The sequence below is a fragment of the Rhopalosiphum maidis genome, chromosome 4 (assembly GCF_003676215.2).
Source record: "Rhopalosiphum maidis isolate BTI-1 chromosome 4, ASM367621v3, whole genome shotgun sequence".
NCBI lineage: Eukaryota > Metazoa > Arthropoda > Insecta > Hemiptera > Aphididae > Rhopalosiphum > Rhopalosiphum maidis.
The window spans coordinates 32,201,426-32,228,705 of record NC_040880.1 but is presented as its reverse complement, the minus strand read 5'-3'; the positions used below and the strand labels follow the sequence as shown (position 1 = coordinate 32,228,705).

The following is a 27,280-nucleotide window of genomic DNA, read 5'->3' as shown; positions in this document are numbered from 1 at the left end:
TAATATCGATTTTGTCAAAATTGCTGGAGTGTGAAAATTCCCGTTTGTTCTTAATTTTTTTATGTTTTCCCGATTATTAAGAAAAGTACTGACAATTTTTAAGACCCTCCCCCCCAAGTACTAATTAGATCCCATTTAGTACCAGAATTCACCTCCAAGGTTGAAAACTAAAGCATTTTTTGCCCTAAAAAGCGATGATAGACATATAAATAAAAACACACACATCATAAAAGTAATTAATTCATCACCCCACTCTAGAAATCCTAGAAAGGAAGGTCAGAAATACTAAATAATACGAAAACAACTCGTTTAATTTATTAGTATATAACTAGATACATTCATTTGCGCACCTGCAGTGAAAATATTGGTGTAATATCTGAGTAAAAAGATGGACACGAGTATAGCCGACACGTTTAGGGAAGGAGTGGTTTTCATCACTGGTAGTACGGGGTTTCTAGGAAAAATACTCTTGGAAAAATTGTTAAGATCTTGTGATGTGAAAACCATTGCGGTCCTCATCAGGGGTAAGAAAGGATTAGCTGCCAGTCAAAGAGCTGCGGATATCTATAAACAAGCTGTAAGTCTATTTTTATACTTAAAAGTTTAACATGTTTGATAAATTAGATAAACAAATTACATAAACATTACCTTTTGACAGAAAATAATTTAAAACATATATTTTATTTTGAAAAATAATAATACAATAATAACAAAATAAATAAATATATTTTTCTTCATTTAAGTGTCGTATTATTCATAAATAGCACTATAATACTATTTTATTATAATAAAAAAAAAAATTTGAAAATTTCAAGACCACGCTATCATTATTATTTTTCATTTTTGTACAAAATACACCAAAAAAATATAGAATAATAGTATAATCATTTTAAATATGATTAATATTTTATTAAATTTTCAAATATTAGATATAAAAGAACATTTTTCACATTTATAACCTAATTAGGTACCAAATAATGTTCAGAATTTCTTTAAATTTCTAACTAAAAAAATTTAAGAAATATTGTAATAATATATTTTCCATATTTTTTAATTCATAAAAAAAACGTGTATATATTCAATGTATTAAATTTGACTAAATGAAAAATATCAATCAACATTTATAAAAAAAAAAAACATTTAGAAATTGTAAAATATCTAAAAATAGTTTAAACTTAATCAAAATATTAAAAAAATTATTCCACGTATAAAAAATATTATTTCAACACATACACTAGATTTAAAATGAAAACATTTTAACTATCCCAAATTACATGCATAAAAATAAAAATATTAGAAATCCTACATTATTGTAAAATAAATACATTCATTGATCTTATATTTAATTATTTAGTTATACTATAACTTTTAGACATTTGATCGCCTTCGTTTTGAAAAACCTGACTTCATAACCAAGATAAAAATAATTGATGGAAATTTAGAAGAACCTTCATTAGGATGTTCAACAGACGATCGTGATTGGTTGATAAAAAATGTGAATTTTGTCTTTCATTGTGCTGCTACTGTCAGATTCAATGAAACTCTTCAGATAGCAACAAAAATAAATATTCAGGGAACAGAAAATATATTAGAATTAGCAACAAAAATGACTAATCTCAAGGTATTTGAATACATAAATAATTAATATTTATTAAATGTCTTTACTATTTTTTTCTTTTTTAAATTTTTATAATTTTTATAACACTTAATTCAATGTGATTATTCAACATTGGACATTCATTTTATAACAACTTTCCTTTTGAGAAATTTAAGATGTATTAAATTTCAACTAATTAAAATTAAGATAAGAATTAGGAAAATTATAGAGAATATTAAAATTGTATTAAGTATTTTAGAAAATGTTTAACAAACAAATTTTAATTATACACGAAGATTTTTGTTGTGTAATGAGAATAATCATAAAATATCGTATACCTACTACCTAGTAATTGTAAGAATTTTTCAAAAAAATAATTAATAACTTAATATATTTTTAGGGTTTTGTGCATGTATCAACTGCTTATTCACACTGTCCAAGAAGTGAAATTAAAGAACAATTCTATCCCGTTTCAATATCAGCTAATGAATTAAAAGATTTAATTAAACGAGGTGAAAACACACAGAAAATGTAAATATATATTTTTTTTTAATACAATTTTTTTTTGTTTTTAATTTTTCTATTTTGCGAAAAAATAGTTTTTCAGTTGATTGGCCTAATACCTACACTTTCACTAAAGCACTTTCAGAAAATTTAATTTTAACAAATGAAAATCAATTGCCGATTTCAATATTTCGTCCTTCGATTAGTAAGGATTATAATATAAATATATATATACATAATTTACAAATATATTATAGGGAAAAATATTTAAAATAAAATTGTTTTGGTTGTAATATGCAGGGGCGTATTTAAAGGACGAGCCTATGGGGCCCGTGCCTCCTCCCCATTTGCTGTATTTTTTACTTATTTTATTGTATGAGATGATTTACAACTCTATGCCCCATGACACAAATTTGAACTTATTTTTTATGCCCTCACGCCCTTAAGACATTTCTAAATACGCCCCTAGTAATATGTGATATGTATAACTATGTAGAATCCAATAACAAAGTTTAATTTTGTCTCATTTGTTTAATATTTAAATAGTATATTGTTCGAAATTTCTAATCAAAAAATATTAAATAAGAACAATGTTGTAGTTGGATGCACAAAATGTGAACCAGAACCAGGTTGGTTAGATAATATTAATGGACCGTCTGGTATTATTGCTCCCCTAATTATCGGATTTTTAAGAACATTTCAATTAACCTTGGATAAAAGAGCTGATATTGTCCCAGTCGATTACACTGCAAATGCACTAATCAGTGTAATGTGGAGTACAGTGAACAGGTATAATTAAATACATGTTACTTGATATGTACAGGGGTGTATTGAGCGTATACTTATAACAATATTTATAAAGAAATGCGCATACGTGAAAAAATATTCATTTTATAGTTATACGATTGATAAATGTTGAGTATACGGTGAACGGTGACAAATGGAAAAGGGTATATTATTTTATTAATTGTTTATTTTATAAAATTAAAAATAATATGGGTTGTATATTACTTATATATCAGGTCGTATACGGCATACTCGTATAATCCAAGACAGTGGTATAATCGAATATAATATAATATTTACGGCTGTTATTGATAGTACTATTTATATTATACAACAGTAGGTATGTTTTATTTATAATATAATTTAAATTTTTGCTAGATATTGACTGTGTCCAGCGAAGTAAGAAAAATTTTTTTGAGATACCTACTTTTCAAAAAATATGGCGTATACTCAAGACATTATTTGCCAATACATCCCTGGATGTATAATATTTTATTTGCTATTTAATCATTTGTATTTTATTAATGTTGACGATAGACATAACTATAGTTACGAAAAGAACAAGGAACCAAAAATTTATAATTACGTGTCTAGTGTTGAAAGCCCAATACATTGGGATAAGATCATACAGTATACATTTGAAACTTACCATCAGGCGCCTCCGTTGGGATCAATGTGGTATATATTTTGTATATTTTCTACCAATCGATGGTTCGTTGATATTTTAAGATTTTTACTACACCGGATACCTGCTGCGTTCGTAGATTTATTATTTCATATTCGTGGTAAAAATCCAAAGTAAGTAGATAATGTAACTAATAATATAAGGTACACCTAAATATCTAATAAAATTAGGATTTTCATTAAATAAGCATAAATTTGATGTAAGGTTTTTTTTCTATCTTTAACACTATCGTGGTTTTTAATTGAATATTTATCTTAAATTTATAGTTTAAACAATTAGATTCAGGTCAGATTTATTAGAAACCATTAATATCATCTTTATTTTACTTTACAATATTGCAGTAAGCTATACCGGATAATCAAAAATTTTAATAAATATAAAAGATTAATTATAATTTTATAATATGTTGATTCAGAATGCTGAAAATGTATAAAAAATTAGAAAATATGACTGATTTGCTTAAAGTGTTTACTACAAGTGAATGGAAATTCGACAACAGTAATGTTCGAGAATTATGGTCGTCATTGAGTCAAGAGGATCGTAAAACATTTTGGTTCGGTTTCGAAGAATTTGATTGGAAATCTTATATAAAGTGTACTGTTTACGGGATTAGGAAACACATTTTACACGAAGACTTAAGTAACATGACTATAGCGTTAAAAAAAAATCAAAAGTATATAAGAATTTAAATAACGAATGTTCGATTTTGACATTTATCTCACTGTATTGTTTATTGTTTTCAGATTATTTTGGTGTCATCAGTTGTGCATTTTCCTTATCATTTGCATCGTATTCCAAGTATGTTGGATGTTTGTGGCATAACCTATATAAAATTATTATATTTAATATTAATAAAAATTGAATTCTTACCTATTAATAATTTGTTTTGAAGTAGAGCAGAAATTATAATTTTACAAGTAAGACTACTCGTTAATTATTATTGTGACTTGTTGATGTGATAATATTTGATATTTCAAGCACAGTATTTAAAAACTTTAGAAACGAATATTGCCCTGTTATATTCATATATTCGTATATTTATAGAAATTTATTTATTACCTAATGTAAATGTCCATGGGTATCAAACTGGCAATGTCAAATACAGTATATGAAAATTATTGCTATATTAGTCAATAACCTAGATAAATAATAGATACCTACTTAAACTAGAACACATAAAATAAGATAATTTGAATTAGTATAAAATATTTAAAATAATAAAACTGAGATAATTAATAAACCAGTTTAATATTGCTACGGCATAATTAAACAAAATGTGTATTAAGTTGAAAATAAATGCTTTGTGGAATATACAAATATAAGTTTTTTAAATTAAATATCAAACAAAACAATTCATAATTCATTAGGTACATTCTCGACGATACAATCAAGAGAATCATTATTATTGTTAATAACGAAGGAATGGAATAGAGAACGTAAGGAAAATAACGGAATCAATATTGAGATACAAGAACATTTCATGATTGCAATAACCAGGCGCGAACGCATGGGTGTTAAGTGTTGGAACCAGTCTCAGACTCTCAGCATGTTAAAAACTTATTGAGATCACTTGCTCTTTGTATAATATTAATGTGTTTATATTAAAATAATATACTAAATAATTTAATGGCAGTGGACAATAGGTATGATAAAAAAATAGTTTTAATAAAAAATTACACAAGTGGTAAATAAATAATGTATAGAAAAACTAACTGACTTCACAGTTTTGAACCAACTAATCTACACCTCAGTCAAATTCATAATCGCTGCCAATTTTTTCAAAAAAATTTAACACTTGTCAAAAATCATCATCTAGAATTTAAGTAACCTGTTAATTGTGCACAATGCAACCTTTCCTAAATTAAACCACCCAATGGTCTATACTGCTGCAGGTTTATTTAATAAAAAAAAAAAATCCATTTCATAGTTGCCACAGCATATTACATTTATTATTGTATAATCGTTGATTATAAAAGAAATGGATACACTCATACATACAATTTCTTTTGAATCTGAAGGAAAATTATTATCAGGTAAGTAAACATAGTTTACAAGTTTATTATTGTAACGAATCATTTCATACAAGTAATCTGTTGTAACTGCAGGCAGGCGCGAACGCAGGGGGGGGGGGTTGGATGTTTAAACCCCCTCCGAATTATCAGGAACAAAAAATAAATTACCTGACCTACAAATGAATAGTATGAATAGTATGATAGGCAGGTATATAACATCGTCAAGTTTGATAAAAAAGACATACAAATTTCAGACACCCACCACCAAAATAATATCGTATTTTAGTGTACTTATACCTAAGTATATATTTTAATAATATTTGTTTGCGTTTCCATAAAAACGAAAATTCAATATAGTAAAAATATGATCATAACATTTTTTTTATAACCATCAAGGTTAGAATTTTAATGAAAATCACGAAATTCTCGAACAATTTTATAATTAAAAATGCATGATTTTTTTTATATTAAAGATTTGAAAATTTAGATACAAAAGATTATTTTGTAAGTTTTGTACTTATAAATTATAATAATAAAAAAACAGTTTAAGCAGAAAGTCACATTAATTTTGTATGAACGTTTAAAGTTAAAAATAATATATTATAGGCCCTACTGTAAAACTATTTTTTTCCTCGAATGATTTTTACCAAATTTTTATGCTAACATTTTCTACACACGGTATAATTTTCTAAGTATTTTGATTTCTTTCTTGAGCTATTTAAATTTTTTTAATTCTTTTAGATTTTTCTCTATTTAGTATTTTTACTCAGTTAACATAATACGTATAATCTACGTTTAAAATAAAGAGTAATTTTAGTATATTTTGCATATACCGATAAACATTTTTCTCAGACTCAAAAAGCCTGATAATTTAAGATTTCTTTTAAGTTTGTCATTATATATTGTTGATATTAAAAAATATTAAAGGTACATAGACACATGTATCTAATTTTTACTTAAAACATTTGTAGTATAAATTTTAATACATTTTGTTAAAATTATGAACATGATAAGCAAATAATTTATAATGTTTAATTTTAATAGCTAAGCATTCACAATTTAATAAAAGATTTCTCATAAGTCTAACTACAGTTTTTTTTATAGATGTTTTAAGTTAAGATTTGAACAAAATTAGATACCTACCGACCTATGTAATTAAAGAATAACAATTTCAATTATTTTTTTATTTTGTGTTTTAAAAATCTTATTTGCGAGTACTTGAAACTTTAATGCATATTGTTATATTTCATACACAATAGTTGGCATTTTCAAACAAAATATTTTTGGTAAATTTAACTAACCCTTTGTAGTAAATTTAATAAAATAAATTACCTTAATAGCAATATAAATATATCATAGAATATACTCTGTAATAGTGTAATATAAGATGACAGGCTATCTGCGCATGCAATAATTTATTGTTGAATTAAAGTTTAATACTTTAATACATACATTATAGTAATTTACTTTTTAATGATGAGGTTCACTCGATTCTTACTGTATAGCACAGCGGTGACCTTTCCCCATTTTTATATTTGATCCTCTAAATAACAAAAAAAAAACCATTGCGTATCTAAACATTTATTTACCTTCATTTCAATTTCTTAGTAAGTCAATATTTTCATATTCACACAATTTGATATGTGCGTGACTCAATATTTTAAAAATGTGAGGATATTATGCTGGCATATGTTGTCTGTCTATTAATTATAAATACTAGTATTTATAATTAATGCTATAATTCTCTTTAAAATGATAAAATCGATAAAAGCATGAGAAGCTCTATATCATATTTTTACCTTTAATTTTGATAATAGAAAATTGATTCCAATATTAAAACTAACCACACAAAATGTGTCTTATTGAATGCAAATTTGGTATAATGTACATTAGTAAGACATAGACAACACACACAGGTTAATGTCCTCTTAACCCAAATATTAAAAATAAGTTCAAAACCTGATCTTTTTTTTTACTTCAGTCAAACATATATATATATAGAGTACAATAGTAATAATATATCGATAATTAAGATAATATTATGTTTCTTATAATTAAACATGGTTAAAATATTATGTCAATAAATGTATAATACAATACAAATGTAAACAAAAGATAATATACTTAACACACAGGATTTAGGTATAATAGTAGCGCGTTAATAATACATTGAGATTGATATAATATTACTTATAAGTATACATTAACAAAAGAAGATGATAAATTGATAAGCGTTATGAATTTTAACTCCATACAAATATTGTACGATACATTCAGATTATATTGAAAACAATACATGATTAGAATTTAAAAAAAAAACACCTATATAATTTCAGCTATGTAATAGTTTAACTTAAAAAAGAACCACATCAATATAATTTGTTAAAATATATAATAAAATGTACACCTTCCTTGAAAATTTTTTATTAATTTATTTATTCACACAGATTTTAATTATTGAGACATTCATAAGACTAAAATGCACATTGAATATCAAAAAAAAAAAAAAAATGGACTATTATCAATTGATAATAGACTATTTCCATGTATTAGAAGATGTGTTTAAGTTCAGTATACCATTATTAAAAATTAATAGAGTTACATTAAGTACTTAAATTTTATAAAATAAATAATTAACTACACATAATTTAGTGTAGTGATAGGTAACATTGAAGATAACACAGTGAAAGCATTTGTAGAAATCACAGGCTGCCGAACAGTACAGAATTTAAATTTAATTTATATCCTTAAAGGCTTAAACACTGTTTTAGTGTTTTTAAACAATAAACAACACATAATATATTCAACTACAATAAAAAAAAAAAACTTTTAAACTGTTTAAAATGTTTTATCGAGCTTATTATATTATACACTATTTTATAATACACGTTCAGATTCGTTTGAGTAGCATTTTACGCGTGAAAATATAAACGGTGGAAAACGATTATTAGATAAATCATATTTGGTAACCATTACTCTATTAACTCTACTTTGATAAACTATTTCATAATCTGTACATTGCAATTTCCAGTTCTGTTTTGTTTTGTATTTTGAAATTTCTAAAACCTAGATTTAAACAAATAATAATAATAAATAATGTCAGAAGTAAAATGAGATTTTTATGTTTCAAAAGAGTAGTACCATACCATGTTATAAGTAGTTTTCCTTTGGGTGTTGTCCTCCCAACCAAGTTTTTTGTTGAATTCTCGGTCACGTTCCTTATCTTCACTATCAAGAGTCAAAAATAATTGTTTTCCAGACAGTCTGTAGTGTCCAGGGCACACATTGAAAGGTGCCTTTTCTCTTGTCTGTAATTTTCGTACGATTTTAGATGGAGGATTATAAGATAGCACCATTAAGACACGACCGTCAGAAAAAAACCTAACACCAAATACAAAATCAAAATATCAAACATTTTTATTAAATTACATGAAAAAGTTTTGTTGACTTGTTTCATGTTTGTGATATTTTAACAAAAATAATAATAATAAACAAATTCAGATATTGAGTGGATTACTATTAATAAACAGTGAGCCAACTTTGTATTCTTTTATAAAGTCAAACTAATATTTATAAATACCTAATTTACTTAAAATAATTTTTTAAGTTTTGTCAGTTATCATACATTTAATAAATTAAAAACTGTAACAAGTCTTGTTAAGTTTTTTATAATAACAAAATAAAACAAATATATAAAATCCTGAATTTTATAGTAAGTTGCTAAATATTAAAATAAATGTATCAAATATTATTTTTGTGTCATTTAATTTTATGTAAATAACTAATCTTTATATATTATCACCTTAAGTATCTGTAATAAACAACATTAAAAGATGGTCCATTAGTGTTATCTCTGAAAGATTCTTCACCTCTTCGTACATAAGATATCTTACATATGTAACAACCAATTGTCAGTACATTGGGTCGTTCTATAAACATTCGTCGCCAACTTCCGTCATATGGGACTAAATCATTGACATTTGAAGGCCAAAATCTAAACAACAAATATATTAATACTTAATTATTCAAATACAACTAAAGATAAATCTATTTCATAGATATGTATAGTTAAAAATACAATAGTAATTTTTTCCATTCAACTTGAATGTTATAAAAAATAAAAATTATTGGTAAATTCAAAAAATAAACTCTACTTAATATTTATAAATAAAAATATAATTGTAATTGTAACTAATGAAGTTAATTAAATTAAATCATAACAATTTTAGAATTTATTGAAATAATATGTTTAGACAATTTCAAATAAAATTAGAAAAGTTACTTTTGTTTTTTCAAATATAACATTAATACATTTCTAAGCTCACCAATTTTTGTGTGACTTTAAACTCATAAATTTAAATACAATACAGAAAATATCGAGAAAAAAAGATATAATAATATACAAATAAACATAACAATTTTGATGTTCAGGTAGCTTACTTGGAACATGCTCGACGCCACAACTCAGGATCTCTGGCACACAAGTACCAACCACGACAAACAGCTGCACACTGTTCTAACATACGTAGATCGAGATCATAAGATACGACCCACCTTAATATGTATAGAACAAGCTCAGGGGGAAGAGCTGAAAAATGAGTAGTCTAAAACACAAATAAAATGATAATAAAACATATGATCAAGACATTCAAAAGTAAGACATAAGGGTTTATCATACTGGTTGTGTACGTTCTGGAAAGCATATTTGAGGTCCCATTATCCTCTGAAATCTCAAGAAGAGGTCTTCTTCGTTATCATATTCGTCATCGCTTTCGTTGCTTAAATTATTTTCATCTACAAAAAAGAAAACAAGTCAAATCCATTCCACATAAATAATTGAATTGCTTGCTCACCAGTTGTGTCCATAGAGGAGCGAGAAACAAATTCTTCATCAGCAATTTTTTTCTCAACGTCTGGATCTAATTTTAGCGCTCGCTTGTAGCAACGCATCGCCTCATAGTGGAAACCCTCGAGTTCATAGTCGACTCCTTTGCGGAATAACGCTTTAGCGTCGTCCTGAAAAATATACAACATTGTCGATTAACGTGGGGGCGACGGAAAACCCTACTGTGTCTCTTCCCGCAACGACGCAATACTTTCGCTCCGTAAGCACAATACATATTAAACTGGCACCTACCTTGGAAGACGTCGCCGTGGTCGCGTCCATGGTATAGTGCGGCGTTCACACTTTGACGTTCGCGTTGTTGAAGGAATTAATGTTCAACGACTTGAAGTACTTATGATTGTGTTCGGTTATGTAAAAGTCGATGATAATCACCAGTATCAGCAGCATCAAGAAGATGATCAGCCTGGTAAGTATATGATCACGGATCAACATGTAAAGGATGAGCATTGCCGCGAGTAGAGCTGGTCGCGATATCGCAATGTTAACTCGCCGACCGTGAACGGTGAACGGCGGCGAAGTGAAAAACAATAATAAAAACGACGGTGATAACGCGAACGAGCTGATAATACCAGTGCGTATTATTATTTATGTTATTATTGCCGTCGCGCGTATGACTGATGATCACCAATGTGGTCTACGGACGACACAAACAACATTTATAGACTTAAGTATAAGTAACAACCACGTCTATACATATACACCTATACTTCGTTTTAGTATGACGTTTCTGCAACGCTTCTGCGCGGCGGCTCTCGAATCCTTCTTTTTTCGTCGCGATTCGATATTGAATTTTGGCGTTTTGATAAGTTTGTCCGTCAGTCGGATAGACCGTAACGTATTCGGATCAGCTGATCGAGAGTCGTGTGGTGATGATACCGATCGGACGGCGGTCAATAAATACATGGAGGTAAATCGACAACCTCTTTGAGATTATACGCCACAGACGGCACAGACGTACACAGTTGTACCGCGGGACAATACCGGTTATGCCGGCGACGCGTACCGCTGTTACCTGATGATTTCGACGTCCAATGTCCATCTACATATTCTGCGACAGCAATAATTCCAACTCTGACGAGATGCGGTCGATGATTTATTTCGCCACAGCGATTTCCGCTATTTATTACGCGATCGCATCGCACAGATCGTATTATTTGATTCTATTCGCCGGTTACGTACAGTGCAGACTCCATAAAACGTTGTTTTCTTATTTGGCTTTAGCGAAGACGATTTCGATAAATGGCGCCGAGTTCAGTCATTTATTTATTACCCGCAGTTACTAGTCACTACTAGTCGTCAGTGGTCGCCACACATACTACATAAAACAGAACTGACCTTATTTAAGAATTCTTCGGCGTATTGCATTTAAATGCTGTATGACCTCAATCATCCGTAAAAACAATAAATAACCCGAAAGTTATCCGAGGATAACATATTTTTTTTTTTTTTTTAATTGTATATTACTTTACAATGATCTGAAAACGATAATTTATACCATAAAGGTTGGGCAGCTGTTTGAAGATTTAGTTTTTCGAATTTATGATCGTTCCGTCACTATAATTTCAGCGCCCTCTAGGCTTTACAGAATATAAATGTACTACTTTAACAGCATTATAATAATTCTTAATATATTAATTAATCGATTCATTTTGCAATAATGTTATATAATTTATTCAATTCCGAATACTGTGTAATATGGGAATAATAAAATAAACATTTTTACTATACTCGAAGGAACTTGTACATCATGTAATTAATTTAATTTACAAAAATCTACAGACTATACAGTCATAAAAAATAATAATAAAGAGAAGATATTGTATTTATTTAAATGTTTAATAATTCTGTGAACATAATAATAAACAATTAATCACAGACTGCACCAATTATGTACAGCAATCTTTTTTTGTTAACATCAATTGATAAGGATAACCTGAATAAAACAATTTTTAACTCGTGTAGAATCAACATTATAAATAATATTTTTAATAATCAATTATAAGTATTTTTATTACTATTATTATTATTATTAGGTATTCATTACCTACTTTAATTGTTGATCTTTGGCTGTAAAATATAAAATAGTGTTAGGCACTTACAATTATTTTGATCAAATTAAAAAAACGAAATCATATGGATTTTATTTATAATTATTTCAATCAATGTCGTTTAAAAATAATTCACTGACAATGTGCCCAGTGTCCACCCGCGATCTCACTTGAAAGGCTCTGTACATAATATCACAATGGTACAAAACATAATTAAAAATGAAAAGAGAAAAGCGTTTTTAAAATGTCAATGTCGAAGGCTGTCAACTTGACACATACCAACCTCGATTGCAGCATTCAATATGCATATTTATAAATAGTTGTCGTATAAAAACTTTATCAGCTATTGTTTCGTCATAATTTTCAAAAATATAACATTATGTAGTTTATTGCCTCTATAAAATATCGACTCGGTACCAGGACGGTCATGTTCAGGGTGACTTGTAGCATGTAACCCTCTCCGAATATCTGGTTTTATAGTATTATGTAGAATTTAAGTTATTTACACACATGGGGAAAAATGATATATCGCACCCCGGCTATAATGACACAAGTCAAAACTGGTATTTTTTTCAGGAGAGAGATTCTTAAATTGGTTTGTAACTTATAATGTAATTAAAAAACTAACCGATCGTTCAATAGTTTCTGAAATTATACCAATCGTTTTTATTTATTTTTACATTTTATTAATATAACTGCAAATTTAAAAACATAATTATTAAAAAAAAATTTTGAGTTGTGTCAGTTTATGTAATTTGATAAAAAAAAAAAAAAAAATTATATATTTTACAAGTTGTTGATTTGCAACAACAGGATTCAGAATTATTATAACCATAACAAAATATTACATTATATAGGTAGTCTTACAGTGAGTTATAAAATTCGTGGTATAGATCGAGGTGGAATCAGATTTTGCCTACAGAGCTCTAACAAGTCATCTTTTTTAGCTTTTGAAATTTCAGGCCGAATTTCATACGCTCTTGAAAGAATTTGCATTGTCATATTATTGTTACGAGAATCTAAAATAATAAATAAATAATAAAAAAACATTTAATAAATACTTTAATCAAATAAATAATATTATATTTACTTTTATAGTTTGATAGTCTGTATTCACATAGCTCGTCCGCACTTTGACTGCAAAAGGATCACTTTTATCTATCACTATTTCTTTTATGTCATTCCAATATATTTATTATAATAATTTATATTTTGTAATAATATATTATATTCGTAATAGCTATAATATAATGTACATATACATTTTAAATTTTAATACGCTCGGTGTATTATAAATAAATGTTACCCTTCAAAAAAATGTTTACCATACAGTGGGTATATACGATTAGTTAAACAAAATATTACATGTGACATGTCTATTATTTTTGTATATGGATATATTATAATGTGAGATACACGTAAGTCGTAACACAATATAATACAGAACGATTTCAGTTTATTGGTATTTTATTATAAGATATATTAATCATCCGCCCGGGTGCACATCAGCACATCCCGAACAAAACATCCTGCAGAATATTGTACCGAAGATTTGTTTTTCGTTTATCCCCGAGTTTATTTTCCAGTAAACGAAATTTTGACAAGTCACGCATCTGAACTACAGTAAGTAAACATGTAGGTATATATTATGTTGTAGGTTCTATAAAATATGTGTGTGTGTGAATCTCGACCACCGTTCGTTTGCGTGACGATCCTAGTGGGCCGCTTTATAGTTGGATTGGATGTACAGTGTACAAGGTGATTCACCAAGCATGTACATCCAAAAATGTCAGCATCCATTAACCCTTTGAAGCGCGTAATTATAAGAAATTATAATCGAAAACTAAATCAATTGAAACTAGATTCTTTATTACATATAGAAATGAAAATAATTATAAAAATAATATTAATCTTTTTAAAGTTCAATTTATAAGGTGATTACTGATTACCATATAAACCACTATGGGTTGATACAATATATTTGTTATTAAACAATTTTAGAATAATATATTTAAATATTATTTTACAGGTTAAATTTTACCTGGGATAAAATAAAAGTACATAATATTAAAAATAACAATTTTACTCAGTATGATAGTCTTTAAACAATTTTTGGTTTCATTGAGGCACAATGCAACTTCACATATTGAACAGGACTATTTACTGCGATTTAATACAACTGGACTATATATTATGTATAATATATATAGCATGTGTAGAGATGTTGCAATGATCTTTGTGTATGTGCAGGGTATTGTAATTATTCGTACTACTTGTTAACTAATAAAGTGCACTATATGTGTTCACAACATTAGTAGATATTACGTAATATGGGTTTCTGCGTATGTATTTAGAGTTAATGATGTCGTTTTGTATCTTATTAACTTCGAGATATCGAGTTTTATTATAATTCTTAAAAAAAATTGGTAAATAATTTGAATGCTTAAAATTTACAATTTGAATACTTAAAGTTCTAATACTACATACATATCAACAAACTACAATAATGAACAAATTAAAATTTTTAAAAAAAAATCTAGCTGCCATTATAGTTTGTTTAATATTATTTTTGCTTTTGTAAGAATGTAAAAATTAATTGTTAAGATATTTAATTTACGTTTATTTTCCATTTCACTTTATTTCATACAAATGATTACAAATATTGTCTACCAACGCGTGAAATGTACTGCTTAATTTTTTGTTGTTACCGAAATAAAAATATTTTTTATATAGATACTCGAGATAACAAAAAACGATTAATTTTATTTCAAATTATCGAGAGTAAAACACTATTAAGTATTATGGTGGTGAAATAAAAAAACACATGTGTTTTTACTTTTTATGAATAATATAAAATAGCATATCCAATTATCATACCCTATGTTTGAATTATGACACAGTCATAGAGCATTGGAATGAGATGTTTGAGAAATGATTGTTTGAAAACAATCCAAAATATTGGTGTTAACTAGCGTGGAGTATGAGTGATGATATTATAGATGATGAAGACACTGCTCAGCTATTGTCTACGTATATTACGTACATCCCTTATACGAGTACATGATTTGCGATGAAAATATCATTCCCAAAACGGCCAAAACTTAAGTACGATTTTGACTATAGGGTGTTCTGTACCTACGGTTTGTCTATATGTTTCGGATGTGTATTTATAAGAACGTTTGTCGTTCATACTATATTATTTGTCTTGATAATAATTTGTTTGCAATGTATTTACATTTTTATTTTATCGGTTCTGCCCGAAGTTGCACGTATTCTGATTATATTTTACAATAGTAAATACTCCAGCATAACTCGAAAGAGCAAAGAAAATATCACGATTTAACTTTTTATATTATCAACAGTTTCAGTATTTCAACTGTGAAACGTCAACACTACATTTTACATTACTATCATAATATTATTTTATCACCGACGACGTTGGACCACAGGTGATAGTAATGGAGTGATTCAGTATGAGTGGCTGTGGCGCTGTGCATTTTGTATTTGGTTGAATTATTTTGTTTCAACTTATAGCTATTACACCAGTGCGCAACGAACATTTGTACAATAACAGAGAACTTGCAAAAGTCGATTCAATATAAGGTTTTTCAAAGATTTGTATTTTATTTTTAAATTATGTTTCTATTATCGATAACGCTGACCTATATTACGAAGTAATTATAAGAGTATCATGAATTATATGAATATAGTTTTAATAGTATGACAAAGACTTAAAATGTTTAGTCAGTAAGCTTTGCTGTTTGAGCAAAATTGATGAATAAATAATTTTACTGATAACTTTGTAAGTGAAATAGCTAGGGATGCAATCGATAAATCGAGCTTATCTGAAAATGATTTAATCGCATTGTAGTAAGATTAAAAATGAACTGCGTACATTTTTTCCTAAGAATCTACTCTTTAACGTGAATTACACTCATTTAACAAATTAAGCATTACGCAAACTCCCGCCTTTACGAATTTACACTGCATACAGCGAGAACACATTTTCTTGGAGACGACAAAGACTAATTTCGGAAGTGCCTACTCCTATACAGTAATATACGTATAATGTATTATAAATCGAGGTAACATTTATATTGCGTTATGTAAAAATAATATTGGCTGCATTAGTTTTTTTAGTTGTTCATATCTATTTTGTATTATGTATATTATGTATATTACTTTTATTACTATTATATACTGTCCAGTGTTTGTGCGTCTAGTATTTTAATTTTACCAAAAACGCGAAATTGAATATGACTGTTTTATCTTTATGTTTTTTTCTTTCCGTTGAACATAATATAGGAACAATAATATTTGATATCATATTTTATTGATGTTATTTTATGTATAAGTACTTACGAAGTACGTGCATAATAAATGCACGGTTGACTATGACAAGAATATTCCTGAGAATAGGTGATGGTATATTGGAATGGTAAGGGGATTAACTCAACCAGAACTAAAAACTAGACAAGTCATGACTCATAGTTATTTTATAAATAATGTAGGTAAACAAGTTAGTTGTCAATTAATATATTATTATGTATTAGTTGGATGAAAGCAAAGGCATTTACAATTTAGAACATTTTGTAATAAGTAATTTCAAATTAAGAGGATGTCAGCGCACTGTTTGTTTTCTCTCTCTAGCCCACGCGCAACATAGACAAAACGCATTTATGCAGTATTAGTAGAACTGTCTCAATTTTGGTTCTAGAGTAAATATACTTATTATAAAACTAAATTTTGATAATATTTCTGAGTACAAGACGATGAGTTTTTAAAAAAAAATTAAAATTTTGAAATGTTAAAAGTTATTTAAAATTGAGCGAATTCTACTCAAACTGCGTAAATGCGTTTTGTCTATGTTGCGCGTGGGCTAGAGAGAGAAAACAAACAGTGCGCTGACATCCTTTTAAATAAAAATGTCAATAAAACTTAGGTTCTACTATAATTTTGATTATTGATTACTTAATACTTATTTATTGTTGCGATTCGGACTTTAATACGCTAATATTGATAAATGCTATTATAAATACATATTAATTGCACAGTTATGTGATCGATTCGTCGTAAATAAAAATTAATCGATTGAAATCGGTTCTTTTATTATTTTAGACCAAACAAAATAAAAATAAAACTATAGCATAATATAATCTTTGTTTTATTTTATTTTCTACCGACTAGAGATTATTATAATATAAGAATTTCAATAGTAATATATTTTTTTTATTGAGTTAAGATAGAACAAACATTTAAAAAAAGAACGATAAAGCTCGTTTGTGAGTTATGACGATTGTTTTGACCATAAAATAAGGTGAACATTAAAAATATAACGTCCTTAAAAATGCGTTTAAACGATTCACGACGAGTCCACGAATCGGATCAAATTGAATACGGCATATTTAGTTGTAGGTAAAAATATAATATAATGTTTGAAAAAATATAAACGATAAAAATAAAACGAATAAAAAAAATGTTAACAATGTTATATGCGCGTGTATATAAATTATAATGCTTACATATGATGTATATCTTGTACCTATTCTCTCTAAGCTTGGAAATTAATTCCGGCAGTAATTTTGCACAGGTATTATAATCATTATCCATTTGAATAGATTAGACAATGTAAAAACATAAATCCTCGATAAATTGCTAAAACTATTATTTTACACGTGCATCGATTATTTTTTTTTAATGGGTCCAAGATAGATAAAACATCGTGTTAAATATTTAAAAATCTCGTTATAATTTTGTATGTATAGATACTATACATTGCAATTGGATTTTCATTAAATAATTTTTGTTGATAAAACCAGGGACCGAAACCGATGCAAATTTTAATGGTTTTCTACATTTTTAGGTTTTGTTTTAGGTGTTAACAACGGTTTTTTTTCAAATTTCCATTTTATTTTTCTGTATTTAATAACTAAACACCCGATTTTTATTATCTATAAATCTATAATCCATAAAATATGTCCGACTTAATTACACAAATACTTCAAATAACAACAATACAGACGTGTGTAATCGCATACGGGTGAACAAAATAACAATTGTTATATTTTATATTTGTGTTTTAATTTTGAATCAATTAGTATAGTGATAATATAAAATATAAATAGATTAATAATCGTATAACCTATTAATATTTCGTAACTCGGTAATAGCATCGGGATTTTTATTAAAAATTCATAATATTAACATAATATTTTCTCTGTATATAAATACTCGTTTTAACTAGAATTATAAATAATGTATGATCAATTTTATAAAATTCGGAAAACCGATATTAGCGTTGAATTTTAATGGGTTTTCCAAATAAGGTTTCGGTTTAGGTTTTGTAAACGGTTTTTTTAAGATCTTAGGATTCAGTTACGGATTTTTAACCGGTGGTTTAAAGCTTATGTTCAAAAATGAAAAACCGTGGTCTTAACCGGTTTAACCGAATGGTTATCTGAAAAACCAGTTTTGATCCCTGATTTAAATTAATAATATTATGAGTTTATTGCTTTCCCAAAAATCTTACACGATACTGAAAACTGTAATACAATATATTATAATAAATATACAGACGTTCATAAAGTAATAATACATAATTTTCTCAACGTTTATAAAAACTAATAAATAAAATTAAAAAGGAGATAATAATAGTTATTTAACGATACGCAGCAATTACAAAGTTAGGTAACTTTTATAAGTTATATAATATAATTCAATTAGATTGATTTTTATCAAAATTAATTAGGAACCTAGATTATTACAATAAACAAATAAAAACATATTTAAATCATTTATGTTTTTTATTAAATACCGTTACATTATATTGTTATATATTTTATTACATATACATAGATACATATATTTGTACATAATATGTAGGTATTTCTAAGGTGAAATCACAAGAAATATTTTAAATTAAATTTAGAGTTCTCATGACTTAAATAAAAAATCGTTTTCCATTGATACTCAAATACCATATACAAATAAATATAACTTAATGTATTCATTATTGAATTTAAATTTTCTTTCTATTTAGAAGCGTGGAAAACGTAAAACTTTGTAAAACTTTTTAATAATGTGTTATATCTATTTTTGAAACTATGAATTACTCTTATATACATGCGTATTTGAAGATCAAATAATTTCTATTTTTTTTTTTAATTATTGTTTAAAATAAATAATTTATTTATACATTTATTAGAAAACTGTTATACTAAAATATTAACACTATATCACAAATTAGGTTTATTGACTTTCCAATTCATTAGGTAACAAACTGCATCACAGATTTTAAAAATATACATTAAAAAATTAAAATTAAATTAAATCTATTTTTAAATACTTAACTTAGAGTATTCAAATTCTGAAATAATTGTCAATATTAATTTAATTACATTATTACATAATATTAATATTGCATTGAAAAGATAATATCTTATATATTCCCATATTATAGGGAACACGGACCCTCCAAGACAGTGTAGCTAAATTGCCTATTTAATACGCCTTGTTACCGTTATGTCCGCCTGTTGATTATTAAAACGTTTCAGATATATTATTTTTTATTATTTTAATAATCGATTGAAATTGCATATTCAACTATTACTCATTACGTTGTATTATAATTTCTGTTCATGAACTGCAGTGAAATGTATTATTTATCTATATTTGTGTGTGTGTGTATGATTTGATATAGTTCATAATATTAACGAGTTTTATAAACTCGTAAAACAAAAGTAAAATAATAAAAACAAAGCTAAAAAACAATAGTAATAGTTATATTGAGGTTATGTCATGTTATAATATTATATAGCCATGTATAGTGTGGTATCATAGCGTTTGTTCTCTACCCGTATCCTACCAATAAATAATTAAAAACGTATATAATAATATAATCTTTTTGAATAAATTATGCTTAATAACATACAATGATAGTAATTTAAATTAATTGACTCTGCTGTAAATTGGATAACTCTAATGTAGTCATTACGAAAAGTGGAAACGTCAATATGAAGTTATAGTATTTTTTATTTCGAGCTCAGGTGACAAGCACGACGGAACACTCTGTATTATAACATTCGTAGCGATACCGTCACGCAGATTTGCGGGTGTATCACGTCGTTATAGGCGATTTGTATAATTCGGACCGAATTGGATACGATTCCGAAATATCATCATAATCGTACGATTTTACGGTAATCGCTAAAAACAAACGAACAGTTTCGCGTCAGCTGTAATACGATACGTCGAATACGGTGCACACACACACACACACACACACACACACACACACACACACACACACACACACACACACATATATAGGTATATGTATATCATTGCAAATATCTTTTGTATAATATACTCGTATTTTTACAGCAAATCGTCTCTTGTTTCTATATAACCGAACGGTATTGGTTTTATTTTTCGCAAGTAATATAATTATAATACGCATATTATTACTGTGTCGTTTGCGACACATTTTGCCGCGGAAAATCGTATAAGTTGGTGCTTATTACAGGCTATACGCCTACACGCAGCGATATTATAAATAATAATAATTTCACAAATAGTCCGCAGCGAATCGAAGGAGGCTAATCGGTTACAATTTATTTATGGTTACATAACACGTATTTTGAGTGGTCGACCGTTGGGTGTGGAGTGGGAGGATGGGAGAGAGGGTTGATTTACATACAGTTAAAAATACATTGATTTTATGTACAATTAATAATATAACCTATACTATGATAACCATATATATTTGAAAATCGCGTAGGTGTGTATTTTTTAAAATTATTATCCACTGAGCGTAAACTACATGGTTATTTTAGCTTAAATTAATATATTATTTGCGTTAGGTTTATTTATATATTTAGATTTTATTTCAAATTTTTAAATAAGAAATGCGATTTACATTAGCAAAGTGTCCCATTATTATTTCTAACAGATTTTCTGGTATGTAGAATTTGCTTCTGAACTCTACGAAATGTAGACAGTGGACGAACGTACAATTGTTGAATTTATGTTACACGACGGAGTTCAATCTTGGCCATCGAGTGAATCCCGTATAACTAACTCTGAGTTTATTTAGTGTTTAAACTTACTAACTAAGTTAAGTTGAAGATCGACAGAGTGCTATTTTTGACGTAATTTATTTTCCATATTATAGTACAATTCATTATTTTCTAGATTAATGCAATATTTAAACATATATATATATATTTTTTCAATTGATGATTAAATGATAGTGTTAAAATATGTCATTGTATTGTACATACCATGAAACATTTATTTTATCTATATAGATTGTTTGGTAAAGTTACTAGATTCTAAAGCCTATAATGACAAGTAAGTACATGCATTTAAATTGAAAATGACAGTAAAAGTAAGTCGGAACAGGTGTTAATTTTTGCTTTTTCTACCACATAAGGATTATTTGAAATCTTTAAAAACGGCTACAATGCTACATATTATAGAAATTAATTGATTTTAACTATTGATTTGTATTTTTATGAACAACATAAAGTCCTATGTTACCTTCAGTCTTGTATGCATCAGTCTAAATCTGAGTGAAGGACTTAGCAGAGTGTTAAATCGTTGAAAAAACTTGTATTAATTTTGGCATTTATTTTTTTGACTAATTTAAGCTCATATAACTTTGATAGTTTGATTTTTTTTTAAATTAGTATAAAGCTGAAGCTCTCATTGAAATATTGCACTGGAAATAATATTGATGTAAGAAATTTCTTATAATGGTCTTAAGTCTAATGGTATATTGAGTTTATCATACTTATCGTAAAGGGTTGGAAATGGTAAATGTTTATGACAGAAATAGTACGATTCATCGGCGACGTTAAAATACGGGATATCTGAATGAGCAATAAATTAGTTTTTTGATATTTAAATTTTTAGTTGTGTATGTATATGCAGATATTTAATTTATTATATTATACTTAATCTAGTTATTTTATATATTTTATAATTTAATATAAATTCAATTCTATAGTTTAATTATTAAGAATATTATGAAAATTAATAACTGTAACTTATAAACTTAAGTAAATAAGGTTGTTTAAGCATGCTCACCACAAATTGTTCTTTTAACCAATTTATTTAAATTTCTATAATTGGGAGTATAATGAAGTATTGTTCAAAATATATATATATTGTATATATTTAAGTCGTATAAATTAATAGTTCATAGCAACAACTTAATAATGGAAGGTTGGGAGATTGGGAGATTATCATAATTAATATATTAGTCTATTGACATCTAATATTAACAATATTTGAGTATTATTCTCGTATGTGCGAGTACTTTATCAGATATTACATATATTTTATGTACAAGTAAAACCATTATTAACAATTATAATCCTTAGTACTATAAATAAATAAATCTATCATTAAAAAAAATCATCTTACTGTAAAAATAGTGGTACTTATTTTTGAAAAAAAATGTTCTTAACCACAAAATACTTCTTAACCCTTTAAATGTTATAAACAAATCAATGTATTTAAAATACAATCTATAAAATATAGATATTGGAAAATTTCAGGAATCAGATTTGAAATAAATGCTTTATTAAAAAGTAAACGGTACGAGAACGTTTGAAGATTAAATTACCTTGTGTACATATAGATATATGTTTAACTGATACATTTTAGATTAGCCTACTACATTAAGTAATGATTATTTATTTGTACAATCAAAACTAAAACTGCTTTCGATTTGTTACATTAAATTTATTACAATTATTTTGAGTATTACATGTACCATTCTGTACAATGTTTATTTACATCGTTTGGTTACTATATTTTGTTACGTATATTATTAATAAAAAATGTAGACAATGGATGACAAATCACTAAATCTATTCTGCAACATCTTTGAGCATATATAGGTACACGTATCACTGAAAACTTATTGTTTCCCAGAACACAATAACTCTAAGTGCTGTATATCTGTATATCGGTGATTTAGAATATAAACATTTTTATAAATAAAAAGAAGCGGATGAGCCAACTTTTTTTTTTGTTATTTTAAAATGGATAGTGAATATATCACTAGTAAATAATAATGTATAACAATGATTAACACAATAAAATCCAAAATAAACCTTAAATCTAAAGTATATTGTTAATTATTTAAGACTATTTTAAGTTATGATGATTGGTATTGACATTAATATATTAAATATATTAAAGTCATCAATTAATATATTTTTAGAAATGTATTTCTTAAAATATTGCTATTATACACATAAAGTTAAGTATTTAAAAATAAAAATATTTTAATAAAAAATGTTTAAAACCAAAAGTAATTAATACATGAAATGTAATGCATATATACAATCTAGAGTAGTATATAAAAGTATAATATATTATAAATTGATAAAACTTACTGTACAGTATTATAATAATAATAATAATAAATAAGTAATAATAATTATGTAATTAATTATGTATACCTATATGTATAATAAAGTACTTATATTACTTTTTAGGACGCGAAATAATCTCTAATATTAATTTAAAATAAAGTAAAAATGTAGTAATATTTGGGTCATTTTACAGTAGATATGCATTGAAAAAAAATGTTTATTTTAATGTTTAATGTTTAATGTTTTATTTCATACAAATTGAAAGTTTGAACCATTTTTGATTAGTGACCAGGATTTACTCTCTTTTACCTAATCAATAGACGACGATCACCAGAAATAAAAAAATCGACACTTTAAAATGCGAAATGATGTAAAAATTATAATCAGGTTTAAATATCAAAAGTTGAAAATGTTAAGTTAAATTTCATAAATACAAAAATATCACGATTATCCAATAATGAACGTCGTGATTTATTAATGTTTGTCGCCATAATTTAGTGCCTTGTGATTTAGATATTAGTTGAATATTTATTTAATGCTGTTATGACATAATGTGTAACGGGGAAAGTTGGGTAACCACTTTGCTGTACTGGCTGTACAGGCAGTAGTTGTTGCCGAATGCACCTCGTCATTGAGTAAGTCACTATAATTTATGTGGTACATTTGAATTCATTAATAAACCATTGCGTACGGAAAACGATTTTAAACGAAGACGGGTTGACAGAATATATTAATAAGCATATTTTATGATATTTTTATACTGCACGGCAGCGCGCTAATCCAAATTCAAGCACGTTCTATATCCTTATATGAACCAATTCACCAGATTTTTATAATCGTCATATACTGCTTCCTGGCTCTCTTGGATCTTTAAATCTAAAACATAAATTCAGCCGATATAGCTTAGGACAATGTCACTCATCATTAATATTAAACACCCATCCCGTATTGGTAGAAACGTGAAGTTTGGTACAAAAATTGGTTATATAGTGTAAGCGAGTTCTAAATATCTGGAAAGTGCAGTTTTATTAAAATATGCCGCTGTTAGGTAGTGTTAAACGCGTGAAAAAATAATTAACATAATTATAGTAATTTATCGTATGGTAACCAAAATGTAAGAAAATAATAAGCGTGGTAGCTCGTAGCTAAGTGAGAATAAAGTTCTATGAATTAACCGCTAAAAAAAAGCTAAGTTAAAGACTTTTTAACAAAAAAGTAAGCCTATCAAAGGAATGTTTTATACATTGTAGCCTAGTCTACTTGACTCTCTTTATTCTACAATCTCACTTCATTTCTACTTCCGTGGACAACAATGCTATTTTATTGTATTACTTAACACTTGCTTATGAAAGTAAGAATGAAGTGGGGTTATAGACTAAGAAAAGAATAGACTAATCAACATTTATAAAAAATATTAGACTGATTTTTTTGTTAATTGATACTATCAATTATGCTTTTTTTAATGGTTTGATTTTTTATGGCGATATTTTAATATTAATAATACGGTAGAGTTAATACATTTTCCCCAAACACATTGCATTTGAAAACGAAAGTGTGTTTAAATAGAATATAATTTTAACACACATGAAAGTTTCAAGTCACAGCGAATAATATTTTTGAACTCCAACAAAATAACTAATATTATATTATACTCTATTTATTTTACTATTATAATATTATTTTTTTGTTTAAATATCTAATTTTTTCAAATTTTTAATTCAAATGAATATAAAAAAAATTGTGCTCATATATATATTTTTAAATTTTTTTACAGTTATTTTCATAATATATTTATTATTTTGCAATCGCCAATTAAGTAATTATTTCCGAATGATTGACTTTAGGTACGTATGACATATAATATTACTTGTTTTGCGATTTTTCTACGGTCGCCAGTTTATATTTTTTAGCATTTAGTATAGAACTGTCGGTGTTTTGGTCGACAGTCGAAATTTGATATGTTGACGACATTTATTTGTGTACCATGTATTATTAATTGATACTGTGTATCATTTCACTCCGCACTCATGTCATCCCATGTCGTTTATGGCTCTTACACGTTCCCGCGATCGTGATGACATGCAAGAGAGCCGAGTCGAGTTCTACACATAACAATAAACTTGGCTATATACCTACCTGCCTACATAATGTATTTGTATCATCGTGTATGTATTTAGCTATAGTTGCCACGCTTAGCATATCGCAGTATTAGCATTTGCAAGTTGGCCGTAACACACACGTCCACGATAATAACATATTATTATTATTATACACGTATTATATTTATTTATATATATGCGTGCGTGTGTGTGTGTATGAATATATACACGAAGTGATGGTTATTTTCACGAAAAACACTCGTTTTAATTAAAACGCGAACGGAGTTAGTTTGTTATTACGCGCGCGCGGCACTACAATAGTGCGCGCTATAGCTCTAGTCGAAATTTAATATAATATACGACGAATTAAAGGCTCACGTGTGCGTGCGAATTATTTTACGAAAGCCACCGGCAGCCATATTATAGTGAAACGGTATTATAATGAACCTTTTTGTGCAATACTACGCACAGACAAACATTGCCGCCTGAGTGTAATACGCACAGACTGGAGCGCGCGTAGGCGTACAATATCATACCATGCACGCGGCCACTAGCCCACTCATTTAATAGGGTTTTTTTTTGTCGATGTTAAATTTTACTCATTAGCGTAATATCAAAATAATGGTACGTTTGTTCGATGCTGTGATGTGATATGATGATATTATTACTATCATTTTATTTCCGGAAAATGCGATCGTTTTATTATTATCGACTACTGGTTTTTAATTCGAGGCATTCCTATGGAATTTCACATATTTTTCGTGGCGGCGGAGAATAAAAAAATTGTGCTCCATATACGACCGGAAGCTGTAGTAAAATTTTTATTTTTTTTTTTTTGCGTGTTCTGTATTAATTAGTGATAAATATAATCATTATTAATGGTTCGTAAAAATTCGTAGGATTCGTCGGAAAATGTTTTAATTGACGAATTAGCCTATGCGACTATCATATTTTTGAACGCCCACACAAATACGCAAAAGTAGAGTTACTCGATCTGCTGTACCTATACAGTAGGTGGCAAATGGTGAATTTATCTCGTCATTGTAATGAATATGTTCAATTTAAATATTCCATTCGTAACCATACGAAAAACAGTCTGCATAATATATTTTTAAGTTTGTTGTTTTATATATTTGTATTAAGTATTTGGTGAAAAATGTATGTCTCTATGTATCTTGATTTGGTTGAAAACTGGTTTTGTGTAAACAATTTTTGATTTTTTTCAATTTTTTTTTTTATTGTTTTTTGCTTTTATT

At 27.2% G+C, this 27,280-nt stretch overlaps 2 protein-coding genes across 2 annotated transcripts; one reads left to right on the top strand and one right to left on the bottom strand.

The window, feature by feature from the left end:
• Window positions 1-388: 388 nt before the first annotated feature.
• Window positions 389-7,581, top strand: LOC113548680 (fatty acyl-CoA reductase wat-like; the record flags this gene model as incomplete). Its single annotated transcript, XM_026949686.1, has 9 exons — window positions 389-577; window positions 1,373-1,621; window positions 1,998-2,128; window positions 2,197-2,306; window positions 2,701-2,890; window positions 3,425-3,685; window positions 3,988-4,245; window positions 4,316-4,390; window positions 7,572-7,581. Coding segments are annotated over exons 1-9 (1,473 nt in total), but the record flags the coding sequence as incomplete, so codon positions are not given.
• A 328-nt stretch (window positions 7,582-7,909) lies between these two features.
• Window positions 7,910-11,260, bottom strand: LOC113548185 (F-box only protein 9). The gene is made up of 7 exons (XM_026948925.1): window positions 10,722-11,260; window positions 10,438-10,600; window positions 10,263-10,378; window positions 10,025-10,188; window positions 9,387-9,578; window positions 8,731-8,965; window positions 7,910-8,650 (listed from the first exon to the last, which is right to left on the bottom strand). The coding sequence occupies exons 1-7, from the start codon at window positions 10,749-10,751 to the stop codon at window positions 8,462-8,464; spliced, it is 1,089 nt and encodes a 362-aa protein (XP_026804726.1). The 5' UTR covers window positions 10,752-11,260; the 3' UTR covers window positions 7,910-8,461.
• Window positions 11,261-27,280: the final 16,020 nt, after the last annotated feature.

What these genes read in the sequence shown, in the direction of transcription:
- LOC113548185 (XM_026948925.1), bottom strand. Translation starts at nt 10,751, where the DNA reads ATGGACGCGACCACGGCGACGTCTTCCAAG. An exon ending in CCACGGCGACGTCTTCCAAG is followed by an intron (nt 10,601 to 10,721) that starts GTAGGTGCCAGT and finishes TATATTTTTCAG; the next exon opens with GACGACGCTAAAGCGTTATT. An exon ending in GTTTATTACAGATACTTAAG is followed by an intron (nt 8,966 to 9,386) that starts GTGATAATATAT and finishes ATTTGGTGTTAG; the next exon opens with GTTTTTTTCTGACGGTCGTG.